Source organism: Scyliorhinus torazame, chromosome 18, assembly GCF_047496885.1.
Source record: "Scyliorhinus torazame isolate Kashiwa2021f chromosome 18, sScyTor2.1, whole genome shotgun sequence".
Lineage (NCBI taxonomy): Eukaryota > Metazoa > Chordata > Chondrichthyes > Carcharhiniformes > Scyliorhinidae > Scyliorhinus > Scyliorhinus torazame.
In genome coordinates, this window is record NC_092724.1 from 90,653,758 (window position 1) to 90,668,844 (window position 15,087).

General features: G+C 52.0%; 1 protein-coding gene across 1 annotated transcript in view; it reads left to right on the forward strand.

The window, feature by feature from the left end:
- LOC140395365 (transient receptor potential cation channel subfamily V member 6-like) overlaps window positions 1–15,087 on the forward strand; it is a 141,902-nt gene that overhangs the window by 110,577 nt on the left and 16,238 nt on the right. The window contains exon 10 of the mRNA XM_072483021.1: window positions 8,746–8,822. Within this exon, the coding sequence (XP_072339122.1) occupies window positions 8,746–8,822 (77 nt within the window). The remainder of the gene's footprint in view (window positions 1–8,745; window positions 8,823–15,087) is intronic.

Here is a 15,087-nt window from a genome sequence, read left to right on the forward strand (position 1 = left end):
GTTCTAAGAGGATATTTTACATATAGTCCCAAAATACAACAAATCCCCCAAATCCAGCAGAGTACAGAGTAATCACCATTCCGCATATTCACACAGAGAAGACCAGCAAATGTTCTTTTTTTAAAGATTTTTATTAAATTTTACATTTGTACACTATACAGCAGATGATTGAGACAGTTATTATGTACAATTTGCATGTTTTGTTTTCATTGGTCTTCCTCCCTCCCTTGCTCCCCCTCGTCCCCCGTCCCCCCCCCCGTTTCTCCCTCCTCCCCTTTTTGTTATTCGAGCGCCGTCTTAGGTCCTTTCTTCCATCGTAGATGTTATAGTCTTTCGCCATGTTTTTGTTGTTGTTTTCCCTCTGGCACTCTTTGCTCTTTTCCCGTGTCCCCTCCTGAAGTTCCCTGGGTTCCTCCCATGCTGCCCCCCACTTTTTCCTGTCAGCTTTGTGTGGTCCTATTGGCACCCCTTGGTCCCCCCCCCTTTATCCGGCATTGGCCTCGAACAGATGGAGAAATTACGACAGGTCTGCCAGCCAGTGGAAAGCTGTGGGAAGACCAGCAAATATTCATATAGTTGGTTCAGGTTGTAATCATTGCGGTCGGCGTCTCCCTTCACACAGACAATGGTAGGATAAAAAGATAACAAAAAGAATAGGGGCTCTGAAGACAACAGAATATTATGATAAAACCATGAGCACATGAAACCTATGGTGCACTCCTCTCTCCATAAGACAAAGCTACCCATTCGGAACATAACCCATCCTCCCAATGCCTCTCGGCAATGAATAGGTACCCCAAGCGAAGGGGGACAACAGGATACCTACTACCCATTGCCAGGGTGTCTCAGGACACTATACAATCTCCCCCTTGCCTCCCAACATCATAAGCGAAACCCTCTAAATCTAAATATATCAGAGCCTGTATCAACTTCTCACCTACCCAGATAAAAAAAGGAATTGAGAGAGAGGGTTAGCCACTAAACATCAAACAAGGTCTAACAATGTACACCTTTGCAAAAGGGATACTAAAGACAGACCGGCATAGCCTCTTAAGAAACGTTGCTTTCCCATGGGAGTCCAAGCCTCAAGAAGGAGCACAGTCTGGAAGTCCCTATACAAGACGACTTAAAGGAGAGCGACTTACTCCTCCACACAACCTAATATTAATAATCTTTATTAGTGTCACAAGTCGGCTTACATTAACACTGCAATGAAGTTACTGTGAATATCCCCCAGTGGCTACACTCCGGCGCCTGTTTGGGTACATGGAGGGAGAATTCAGAATGTCCAATTAACTTAACAAGCACATCTTTCGGGACTTGTGGGAGGAAACCGGAGCACCCGGAGGAAACCCACGCAGACACAGAGAGAACGTGCAGACTCCGCACAGCCAGTGACCCAAGCCTGGAATCGAACCCGGGTCCCTGGCGCTGTGAAGCAACAGTGCTAAGCACTGTGATACCGTGCTCCCGACCCCCAACTGAAGAGGAGACCTACCCAGGGAACGCTATATATCCGAGATTAACCAAATACACATGGACGTGCACCCGTATGTTTCCCCCAACTCCAAAACACCAGAGGTGCCAACCACAAAAGAGAAAATAAAAAGGAGCCGAGTCATCTCTCAGATACATAGTCTGTCCACATCTTCATCGGAGACAAGCAAGGGTTCCATAATCCCAAAATAACAAAAGTACCAAAAAAAACACCACTAATAGTTCTAACTGGGAGTATGGAAGAATTTTCCTCACCCATAGTGAGGATTTACAAAGTCTTATCAACTACCTCTACACCAAATCTACCTACCTCCCTGCTGTGGTGCTGCTCATTCTCTCTGTAAACAAAATGAAGGGTACCTAAAAAAAATCTACTCCTTCATTGTAGAAGCAAGGATTGCAGCCCATATTGTGGTAATACCAGGTATTGCAGTACCTGAGAGGTGGATGACCATTGGCTAGACCTAGGAGTCTACCATTGGCTAACGTACATAGCTCCGCCCTGAGAGGTGGGGTATAAGAACCAATGCCATCCCAGCAGCCTTCACTTTCTGTATCGAAGCTGCTGGGTACAGTTCTAGCTGATTAAAGCCGATTAGTTATGACTCACCTTGTCTCGAGAGTAATTGATTGTGCATCAATTTAATCAGCTATTACTTCTGAAAGGATGGATCTCCGCATCAAGCCGGAGTGCCTTCAGCTCAGCCCCCACGCTGCTATTTTCAAGCATGGCTGGCGTGTTTCAAGGGCTACCTCGACACGGCCGCCGACACCCCCACGGAAAGGCAGAAAATGCACCTTCTACGCTCGCGGGTCAGCCCTGCGATCTACCCTCTGATCGAAGAGGCGGCGAACTATGCTGCAGCTATGGAGCTGCTAGAAGGACACTACATCCGTCCTCTGAACCAGGTCTACGCCCGTCACCTGCTGGCAACTAGAAGGCAGAGCCCTGAAGAAACCCGGAAGACTTCTATCGGGCTCTACTAGTGCTGGGCCGAAACTGTGGCTGCCCAGCAGTTACGGGGAACGAGCACACGGAACTTTTAATTCAGGACGCTTTCGTGGCAGGTATGACTTCCCCCAACATCCTCAGAAGGCTCCTTGAAATGGACACACTGGACCTCACTGAGGCACGGGCCCTGGCAGGGTCCATGGAAGTTGCGTACAAAAACGCACTGGCTTTTGGTCTCGGACGCACGGCGCCCCCCTGTGCTGGTGGCACCCCGTCGCGGCAGCTCCCCAGACTTTCCCGCTAACCCCGCAGGCCTGCGCGACAAGGTGGCCTGTTTTCACCGCCGGCCAACGCTGCTCCTTCTGCGGCCAGGCAAATCTCCTCCGTGCGCGCTGCCCGGCCCGCACTGCCACCTGCAAAGGGTGCGGCAAGAAAGGCCACTATGTCGCGGTCTGCCAGGGCTCCATGGCAGCGGTCTCCAGTGACTATTGGCAGCCTTTTTTTCAGGTCCCGGCCGTCCAAGGCCCACCGCTGCCCTTCTATCCCCAGGCAACGTGCGACACACGGCCGTGGCCATTTTGCCCCCCGGCCACCACGCTGGATGGGTGGGCGCCGCCATTTTGTCCCTCGCCGACGCCATCTTCTGCATCCCCGGACTCCATGTGCGACCCGTGGCTGACGCCATCTTGGATGGGGCCTCAAGCCCCCAGCACAGCCGACTCCACGCTGCCCGACCAGAACTCCCCCTTGCTGCAGCTGGCCTCCATTACCCTGGACCAGAGTCGGCCCCGGACACTAGCGAAAGCCACCACAACGATCGCCATGAACGGCCACGTGACGTCGTGCCTGATTGACTCCAGGAGCACGGAAAGCTTTGTCCACCCCGACACGGTAAGGCGCTGTTCTCTTGTCACCCATCCCGTAAACCAACGGATTTCCCTGGCCTCCGGGTCACACGCAGTGGAGATAAAGGGGTTCTGCCGAGTGAACCTCACTGCCCAAGGCAGGGAATTCCGCAATTTCCGCCTGTACGTTCTGCCGCACCTCTGCGCAGCCACCCTTCTTGGGCTGGATTTCCAGTGCCACCTACAAAGCCTGACCTTTAAACTTGGCGGCCCTATACCCCCCTTACTGTCTGCGGCCTCGCGACCCTTAAGGTCGACCCGCCTTCCCTGTTTGCGAACCTCACCCTGGATTGCAAACCCATCGCCACCAGGAGCAGACGGTAGAGTGCCCAGGACCGGACCTTCATCAGGTCCGAGGTCCCAAAGGCTGCTGAAGGAAAGGGTCATCGAAGCAAGCAACAGCCCCTGGAGGGCTCAAGTAGTGGTGGTGAAGACCGGGGAGAAACATAGGATGGTCATCGACTATAGCCAGACCATCAACAGGTTTACGCAACTGGACGCGTACCCTCTCCCCCGTATAGCCGACCTGGTAAACAGGATTGCGCAATACAAGGTTTTCTCCACGGTGGATTTCAAGTCTGCCTACCACCAGCTGCCCCTCCGTCATGGTGACCGCCAGTACATTGCCTTCGAAGCAGATGGGCGGCTCTATCACTTTTTAAGGGTTCCCTTCGGTGTCACGAACGGGGTCTCGGTCTTCCAACGTGAGATGGACCGAATAGTTGACCGGTACGGCTTACGCGCAACGTTCCCGTATCTTGATAACGTCACCATCTGCGGCCATGACCAGCAGGACCACGACACCAACCTCCGAAAATTTCTCCAGACCGCGAATATCCTTAATCTGACCTACAATAAGGATAAATGCGTGTTTAGCACCGACGGTCTAGCCATCCTAGGCTACGTAGTGCGAAATGGAGTCATAGGCCCCGACGCTGAACGCATGTGCCCCCTCATGGAGTTCCCCCTCCCTCACTGCCCCAAGGCCCTAAAGCGCTGCCTCGGCTTCTTTAGCTATTATGCACAATGGGTCCCTGTTCCCCTCGACATCACGGTACCTCCATACCTGGTCCTACCATGCAAAAGGCGACAGTAACGCTGGCCATCACCCCACTGGGTTCTTTTTAACAGGGGGCGAATGTGGTAATACCAGGTATTGCAGTACCTGAGAGGTGGATGACCATTGGCTAGACCTAGGAGTCTACCATTGGCTAACGTACATAGCTCCGCCCTGAGAGGCGGGGTATAAGAACCAATGCCGTCCCAGCAGTATTCACTTTCTGTATCGAAGCTGCTGGGTACAGTTCTAGCTGATTAAAGCCTATTAGTTATGACTCACCTTGTCCCGAGAGTAATTGATTGTGCATCACATATATAAATCAAAACTAGGTAAATACTGTACAACCCTCAGGATAGTTTCACTGTCCACAGAGCTTGGATAGGCCACAGCCACGAATAATCAGCAGTAACATTGAAAGTTCAAGATTATTGTTGAATTGCAGGATAATATAACCCCACGGGGCAGTGCGGTGGCGCAGTGGTTAGCACCACTGCCACATGACGCTGAGAACCCTAGTTCAAATCTGGCCCCGGGTCACTGTCCATGTGGAGTTATACATTCTCCCCTTGTCTACTTGGGTCTCACCCCCACAACCACCCCAAACAAATGTGCAGTGTAGGTGAATTGGCCACTCTAAGTTGCCCCTTAATTGGAAAAAAAATGGCGTACTCTAAATTTTGTAAAAAAAATAAAAAATAAAAATAATATGACCTCACAGAGCTTGGAAAGGCCACAGCCATGACAGGATCGTCGAGTACCAACCCAGGATCCATCCAGAGTTTCATCGGTGCCCCTGCACCTCTGCCATGTCGTCATCCCGAAGCCCCGGTAAAGAGACACCTAGGCCTCAACGGGTGGTGAAGTGTCTGGGGGTTCCGATCGACCCCAGGCCTCAAAGACCGGATACAAGGTGCTCCGACAAACTGTAAATGTCCAGCATTGAAATCAAGATTGTGAAAACATGGCAGCCAGTTCTCAAATTCAGCCAGGAATTCATCCCCACCTCCCCTCAGGAGACCGGGCGCACAGAAACTTCTTCTCTGGAATCTCCCGGAATCTACTGGGATGTCCGATATATGATGCAGGGTTTCCAAGGACTGAAGTTGAGCCCCCAATGAGGAAACTGCCCTATCAACTGACAGGATTCTCTTCTCCACTTCATCCATTCTCTTTAAGATATCTTGCAAGTCGTCAAGGTGAGCACCAATAATCTGTGCCGGGAGCCAAGATCGTCATCCACAACTGCGATTACAATAGCAGTCTTCATCTCGACGCCAATGGCATCGCCGAAGCATAGGCCCACTCACCAGCGAAACCGCCGATGCGAACTGGGCCCCAGCCTGGCCACCTCTGACCAACTCAATCAAACTCTTCTCCTTACTTTCCTCCCCATCGCCAAAATTTAACCAGAATCTTCCAGAAAGATAGCACAAATCATCCACATCAGGAACAAATAATTGTGGTTGTGCATCAGGATTTTTTTTAAGTTAAAAAATTGAGTAGCGGCAGAGCTTGCAACGATGCAGCCTTAAAACGGGTGACGCTCCCACCCCCACCCCCAACCTCCAAATACGTCACTGCTAGCCAGCTTTTCTGTCACTGAGAATGGCCTTTTACAAATGTGGAGTCATGTTCCTTCAGGTTTTAACTGTTGGAGATTTTTTTAATGCAGTTTATTTCTGCCTATTTTACCTTGATTACTCCAATCCTCTTACTAAAGTGTGCTGGAAATGTGGAATGAGAACCATAAATGTTAGATATATTCAGTTGGTCTGATCCGTGGAGAGGAAAATAGAGGTAATGGGCAAAATTCTCTGTTTGGGAGAGTAAGTGTTGATGCTGGGACTGAATTGCGTACAATTTGTGTCCATATTGGGAGCGCTATTCGGGGAGCAATTCAGGACATGCCAATGGGCCAGCACTATGCTGGTGCGAATTCTGAGCAATTCCCAGCCCAGCAGGCGTTCTAACCGCTGGGGCAGAAGTTAATGGAAAAGAGCCTGGCAGCTGGAGCTGTTTTTAAGTACTCCACTTCCCAGACACGCACTGTGTCCATGCCAGTGAAGAGCGTTGTGACACCCTCTTCCCCAGCATGGGCCACTGACTCGAGCCTGCCCTCATGAACACTGCCTGGAGGTGGTGGCAGAGGCAGTCAGCGCTGCCAGTCTCACCAGGGGGAGACAGCTGATGATCCGGAGGGCTGAGGGGTCACTGATGAGGCCTTTGTCCTGAGGTGGGCCGGGAACCAAAGAGGCTTCCAAAGGCTGCAAAGCAGATGTTCTCTGGTTGGGGTGAACTCTGCGGATCCACTGCTTGCTCTGCAATGGGGCAGTGCTTTTGAGGAATGCCAACACCTGGTGGGCTCCTGATTGAACTTGGCCCTTGATGATACAGCTGGGGTATAAGGGTGTCCAATGGGGCAGCCTGGGTGGGCTCCCAGGTGACCAGAGGCCTTCTGAGCATTTGAAGGACACAGGCAGCACTCAGCAGTATGAACAGCCGGGAGCCTGCACGTAGCACCATCGGGATGCGTTTTAAAGACAGACTGCTGCAAAGGCGGTCGAAGCCAGGCTACTCTGATCCTGAGGGGGAAACCCCAAGTCCACAGATTTGGCACCAACTCACTACCCGCTGCTGCCCCCAGCCCAGGCAGCCATCCCCCAGCAGACCCAACAGCGTTCAACGGTTTATCAGTATTTTCTTAGCCTCCCGCTCCCCCTCTGCAGCCAAGCCACCTGGTCCGTGTTTGTCAATACTTGTCGTAATTCACAACCACAAAACTTCTGCCTGAGAGGAACAGAGCATTGCAGAAGGGCAGAGCATGCTGTGTCCAACCCACTAATCATATTAAATGCACGCAAATGCCGGTTTTGCATGCCCCTGCAAGTGTGGGACATGCAAAACTCATTATCGTCACCAGCGAGGAACTGGAGCATGGTGCCCGAATCAGCGACTGGCGCGGACCTCAATTTTGGCTGGAGGCCCGAATTTCACCCAATATTTCAGCTGATGACCTTTCATCAGAACGCTTTCCCGCTCTATATTCCTCTTTCTGTGCCTGATTTCACATTGAATTCACTCAGTCTAATTTACACTCATTTCGCAATCTTCGGGCTGCTAATTTCATAATTCTTCAGACTCTTCTGGTTAATACACAGTTGCTTCCCCTGTTTGGGGGCAGCACGGTAGCACAAGTGGATAGCACTGTGGCTTCACAGCGCCAGGGTCCCAGGTTCGATTCCCTGCTGGGTCACTGTCTGTGCGGAGTCTGCACGTTCTCCCCGTGTCTGCGTGGGTTTCATCCGGGTGCTCCGGTTTCCTCCCACAGTCCAAAGCCGTGCAGGTGGTGGATAGGTCATGATAAATTGCCCTTAGTGACCAAAAGGGTTATGGGGAGAGGGTGGAAGTGAGGACTTAAGTGGGTCAGTGCAGACTCGATGGGCCCAATGGCCTCCTTCTGCACTGTATGTTCTATGTTCCCAGATGGCCAGCTTCTCTCACTGCAACATTATCAGCACATTCAGCAACTTCCCACGCAAATCATTTAAAAACCTAAACATGCAATGAACAAATCCAACGAACAACAGATGGTGTTCAATCCTCTGCTACAAATAATTATGACCCAATGTGTCATGTTGAAAATAAATGTTGCATTAAACTGATCCAATTCCACAATTTATTTGCGAATGGCAACAACATCACCAAACATGTCAACCAAGATCACAGGGACAGCACGATGGCACAGTGGTTAGCACTGCTGCCTCACAGCGCCAGGGACCCGGGTTCAATTCCAGCCTTGGCTCACTGTCTGTGTGGAGTTTGCACATTCTCACCACGTCTGTGTGAGTTTTGTCTGGGTTATCCAATGTCATAGAACATACAGTGGAGAAGGAGGCCATTCATCCCATCGAGTCTGCACTGACCCACTTAAGCCCTCACTTCCACCCTATCCCCCTAACCCAATAACCCAGTCCAAAGCTGTGCAGGTTAGCTGGATTGGTCATGCTAAATTGCCTCTTAGTGTCCAAAGATGTGCAACTTTGGTGGGGTTATGGGGTTACAGGGATAGGGTGGGGAAGTGGGCCTAGGCTGAGTGCAGGCTCGATGGGCCAAATGACCTCCTTCTGCACATAAAGGGATCCTATGGCTCTAACTTCCATAAAAAAGGACACTTCATTCTGTCAGATCTGCACCATTTCTGAATTCCTTTAAAAGGAACAGAATTTTGATTTGTGATTGTGTTTGATTCCTGTCTCTGTTGGACTTTGAATTTTACATTATTATATTCTTGCCTTTTTATCATTGAATGAACTGTTCTTTCTTTTTAATAGATTCATGACATAGTGAGGTATGGACCAAAGAAATACTTTGGAAAAACTGCCCTAGGTGGACCTTTTCATGTCATCAAGTGAGTTTGAAGGCCAATCACCAATTGCATTGTTGAAACTCCCACTGAATGGGCAGAGCCGGACTCTTCTCAGTCCCGTGGGGATGGGTTTGAAGGCGAGGAATCTTGGACATTTAAGTGTCAACATGTTCCTACCTCGGGTGATCTTCGTGGAGGCAGGTTATCAAAAGCAGGGGCTGCCATAATATACACCAGTATATTATGATGCAGACACACACACACACACTGATGGACATGCAGTGGGACCAATCAGCATACACAACACCGCAGCCAATCACCAGTGAGAGCACACGCACTATAAAGACAGGGGACAGGAGAGTTCCTGCTCATTCTAGTAGCAGCCAGCTCGGAGCACAGAGCTCACAGCCTGCAACACAGACATTCACCATGTGCTGAGTGCATCACCTGGTTAGGACTAGGCAAGGGTCAACAGTTAAAGCTGGTATTGAATTTACCCACAATTCAAGTATGTTTATATAGTTAACCTTATAATCATAGAATTTACAGTGCAGAAGGAGGACATACGGCCCATCGAGTCTGCACCGGCTCTTGGAAAGAGCACCCTACCCAAGGTCTACACCTCGAGCCTATCCCCATATCCCAGTAACCCCACCCAACACTAAGGGAAATTTTGGACACTAAGGGCAATTTATCATGGCCAATCCACCTAACCTGCACATCTTTGGACTGTGGGAGGAAACTGGAGCACCCGGAGGAAACCCACGCACACACGGGGAGGATGTGAAAACTCCGCACAGACAGTAACCCAAGCCGGAATCGATCCTGGGACCCTGGAGCTGTGAATCAATTGTGCTATCCACAATGCTACCGTGCTGCCCTAATAAAATAGAGTTGCACCACGTCCAGTGTTGGTGACCTGTTTGTGATCCAGAACACCCAACACATCATGGTACAAGGAGTGGTTGCATACTAGCACCTCTGAGACCCACCTGCAACTAATCAGCATTCCGGTGCCCTGAAGTATGGAGAACATCAACCCACCGCCGCCGCTCCGCATCGCCGGCAATCTCGGGGTCAATTGGAAGATTTTTAAACAGCGCTTCCAGTTCTTCCTCGAAGCCACGGACAGGGAGAACGCCTTGGACACCAGGAAGATTGCTCTGCTCCTCTCCACGGCCGGGCAACACGCCATCCACATCTTCAACTCCCTCACATTCGCAGACGACGAGGACAAGACAAAGTACAAGACGGTTCTCCTCAAATGCGATACCCACTTCAGCACAGAGGTCAATGAAAGCTTCGAAAGATACCTGTTCCAGCAGTGCTTGCAGGGTAAAGACGAGCCTTTCCAATCCTTTTTAACACACATCCGCATCCTTGCGCAGTCCTGCGGCTACGAGCCCACCTCCGCCTCCATGATATGCGACCAGATCGTATTTGGTGTTCTGTCGGACCCCCTGTGTCAGCAGCTCCTCAAAATTAAGCAACTCACCCTAGCGACTGCCATCGAGACCTGTGTCCTGCATGAAAATGCCACCAGCCGGTACTCCCACATACAGGTGGCTTAAACGGCACGGCAAGGTCCCCACGAGGCGGAACGGGTCCAAACAATTGAACACCTCCAAGGCTGCAGCCTGGATGAGGGCGGCCATTTTGGGCGCTTTTCGCGGTCTCCCGCGCTTGTACGCGCCAAACGAGGGATTGGTGACGTGGAGGAACGTGATGCGCAGGATCGCACCGTGCATGCGCGGTGGCGCAACGAGCGTACTGATGTCACGACATGCGGCAACTGTGGCTCCGCCCATTTAAAGCGGCAATGTCCTGCAAAATCGCGACAATGCCTACGATGTGGCAGACTTGGCCACTATGCTGCCTGCTGTCGAGCAGCTCAGCCTGCCAATTCGCTTTGCTTCAGCCAGCCTCGCAGGAACGTTCGGGCGATTCAACCCACGTTCACCGAGTCCGATTCCGGCTTCCCGCAGACCAGTGACATCGAGGACCCGAGGGAGCCTTTTCGAGTCGCTGTTATAACAAAGAACAGGCTGTCCCCGAATCAAAACCACCAGCCGCTGTCGGTGCACAGCATTGATCCAGACGACGAGTGGTGTGCCACCCTGACGGTCAACCAATCCCAGATACGATTCCGCCTGGACACTGGTGCTTCCGCTAATCTCCTAGCGTGGTCAGCCTTTCAGACCCTTGGGGTTAAACCAACCATTCTTCCGTCGACCTGCCAACTAGTGGACTACAATGACAGCGTCATTCCTGCTACCGGTTCATGCCAACTCGAAGTGACGCACAACTCGCGAAAAGCCATCCTTCCCTTCGAGATCGTGGGCTCTTCGAAGGACTCTGTGCTAGGCGCACAGGCGTGCAAACTCCTCCACCTCGTTCAACGAGTACACTCTCTCTCTCCAGAGGACACGTCTGCCTTCCAGGATGCGGACTTCAGGGCGCAACTCAATGCCATCATCGACCAGCACCGCGACATTTTCGAAGGCATGGGCACGCTTCCATACACTTACAAAATCCTGCTCAAACAAGACGCCATGCCTGTGGTTCATGCACCTCGCAGAGTCCCAGCACCCCTCAAGGACCGCCTCAGGCAGCAGCTACAGGACCTCCAGGACCAAGGAGTGCTCTCCAGAGTGATGGAACCAACCGACTGGGTCAGTTCCATGGTGTGCGTAAAGAAGGCTTCCGGCGAGCTCCGGATATGCATTGACCCAAAGGATCTGAATCGCAACATAATGAGGGAGCATTACCCTAACCCCAAGCGCGAGGAGATCATGTGCGAGATGGCTCGGGCCAACATCTTCACTAAACTTGACGCCTCGAAAGGATTCTGGCAAACTCAACTAGACAGGTCCAGCAGAAATCTGTGTACCTTTAATACCCCGTTTGGCAGATACTGCTACAACAGGATGCCGTTTGGGATTATTCCGGCATCAGAAGTATTCCACCGGATCATAGAGCAAATGATGGAGGGCATTGAGGGTGTGCGCGTCTATATTGACAACATCATCATTTGGTCCACCATCCTGCAGGAGCATATCAGTGGCCTCCAGCGCGTTTTCAAACGAATACGGGACCAAGGCCTTCGCCTCAACAGAGCCAAATGTTCCTAGGGGACCACATGTCCCGGTTGGATGTGTGGCCGGATGCGGACAAGGCAGAAGCCAGCGGATAAGAAGGCGGTCCTCCGATTTTTGGGCATGGTCAACTTCCTGGGGAAGTTCATCCCCAACCTCGCCTCCCATACCACAGCTCTCCAGAACCTGGTCAGGAAGACGACAGACTTCCAATGGCTTCCCGCCCACGAGCGCAAATGGGAGGAGCTGAAGACCAAGCTTACCACAGCCCCGGTATTGGCATTTTTTGATCCCACGAAGGAAACAAAAATTTCAACGGATGCCAGCCAATCCGGCATTGGGGCTGTGCTCCTGCAACGCGATGAGGCCTCATCATGGGCCCCCGTTGCATATGCGTCACGTGCCATGAGCCCACTGAACAGCGCTACGTGCAGATCGAAAAGGAGTGTCTGGGCCTGTTGACTGGGGTTGACAAATTTCATGATTACGTGTACGGCCTTCCCCAATTCACTGTCGAGATCGACCATTGCCCGCTGGTCAACATTGTACAAAAAGACCTGAATGATATGACCCCTCGCCTCCAGCGCATTCTGCTTAAACTCCGGCGATACGGTTTCCAGCTCCTATACACCCCGGGCAAGGACCTGATCATAGCCGACGCTTTGTCCAGGGCAGTCAACACCCCGTGTGACCCAGAGGGGTTCGTCTGCCAGGTTGACGCCCATGTGGCCTTGACGACCTCCAATCTGCCGGCCACGGATGAACGCCTTATCCACGTTCGCTGCGAGACTGCGGCTGACCCCCTACTACAGCGTGGCATGCGCCACATGACTGACGGGTGGCTCAAGGGCCAATGCCCGCAGTTCTACAATAGCAGAGACGATCTGGCAGTAGTCGATGGTGTCCTCCTGAAACTGGACCGCATCTTGATCCCGCACAGCATGCACCAGCTCGTTTTGGAACAGCTACACGAGGGCCATCTTGGCGTGGAGAAGTGCCGACGGAGGGCCCGAGAGGCTGTGTACTGGCCCGGCACCAATGAGGACATCGCCAACACAGTGCTCAACTGCCCCACCAGTCAGCGGTTCCAGCTGGCCCAACCACGTGAGACCCTACAGCCCCATGAGTTGGTCACGTCCCCTTGGTCTAAGGTAGGCGTTGATCTGTTCCATGCGCTCGGCAGGGACTATGTTCTGATTGTGGACTATTTTTTGAACTACTCGGAGGTCGTACGCCTCCACGACATCACATCATCAGCGGTCATCCGTGCCTGCAGGGAGACCTTTGCTCGTCACGGCATCCCACTCACTGTGATGTCGGATAAAGGCCCCTGCTTCGCGAGCCAGGAATGGTCCAACTTTGCCAGGAGGTACAACTTTGTGCATGTGACATCCAGTCCCCTGCATCCCCCAGTCCAATGGCAAAGCGGAAAAGGGCGTCCACATCGTCAAACGGCTCCTCTGCAAGGCTGCCGATGCAGGATCCGACTTCTACCTCGCCTTGCTGGCCTATCGTTCAGCCCCACTCACCACGGGCCTGTCTCCAGTCCAGCTGCTCATGGGTCGCACCCTCAGGACCACGGTGCCGTCCATTCACGTCCCAGACCTCGACCACGTTCCGGTCCTTCAGCGGATGCAACAGTCTCGTGCACAACACAAGGCGGCGCATGACGCTCGGGCGACTGATCTCCCTGCTCTGGCGCCGGATCACAAATCCGCATCCATCTTCCGGAGGGTGGCTGGCCTACAACTGCTGTGGTTCTTTGGCAGGCGGCGCCCCGCTCATTCCTGGTTCGTCTGCTAGATGGTTCCATTCGCCGCCGCAATCGGCGTCCCCTTCGTCTCGTTCCATGCTCGCTACGTGATCCTCCACCGGTGCCACGCCCTCCTGTTGTCCCCTGGACTATGTGGAGATTCCGAATACTCTGCATCCTCCTCACTCTGCCGTGGCCCAGCCCGTTCCTCAGCCGGTGGCTCCTGACCCACCCTTGAGGCGGTCAACCAGAATTCGTCGCCCACCTCAGAGACTTGACTTATGAGTTTTTCAATGTTGGACTCTTTGATCTGTTCTGTTATCCTGTTTCATCGTTCCAGTAGTTTGTATATCATGTTCATTTCGTTGTTGGTGTGACACCCTATTTCTCTGCACCAGGCGCTTTCCCGTGTAAATAGATTAGCATCATGTAAATAACACGCACAAACATAGTCAGGTACATTCACTACACGATATTTATTGTCACGCAGGCACATGTTCTTTATATAAAGGGGGGGATGTCATAATATACACCAGTATATTATGTTGCAGACACACACACACACACTGATGGACATGCAGTGGGACCAATCAGCATACACAACACCGCAGCCAATCACCAGTGAGAGCACACGCACTATAAAGACAGAGGACAGGAGAGTTTCCGCTCATTCTAGTAGCAGCCAGCTCGGAGCACAGAGGTCACAGCCTGCAACACAGACATTCACCATGGGCTGAGTGCATCACCTGGTTAGGACTAGGCAAGGGTCAACAGTTGAAGCTGGTATTGCATTTACCCACAGTTCAAGTATGTTAATATAGTTAACCTTATAATAAAATAGAGTTGCACCACTTCCAGTGTTGGTGACCTGTTTGTGATCCAGAACACCCAACACATCAGGGGCTACCTGTCTAGCAATGGTGGCAGTTAAGTTGCTTCATGATCCACCTGGTTGTGGGGAAATTGAGGCACTGCTGGAATCTCCCCTACTGAGAGCAAAACCAGGCAGGTGTCTGGAGGCAGTTTGTCAGTAGCTGTTCATGGAGGACCCTGAGGTTTCCTTACACTCAAACCACTCCCACTGGATATGGGACATCAATAGACCACAACTGTGGCCATTGGGTCATCCTGTGGAGAGGTTTCCAGAGTGGTGGCCATTGAGAGGGGACCTCAACATGGAGGCACCTTGCACCCCCAAACCCTCCACAGTCTGGTCACCCAATTCTCATTCTACCGATGGGATTGCTATTCTTCCAAGGTTGCAAGGGCCTTTGATTGGGTCTATGGCCTCAGGACCATGACCAATATACTTAATTGGATGGTAGACTCGGAGGCAACCTCTTCATTGGCTGTCCCCAGAAAGATCCCCCAGGCAGATGCTCTGACCGTCAGTGTGGCATCAAGACCTGGAAATGGTCCTGACTTTCAATTATTTTTCAGAGATCACTAGATTCCACCC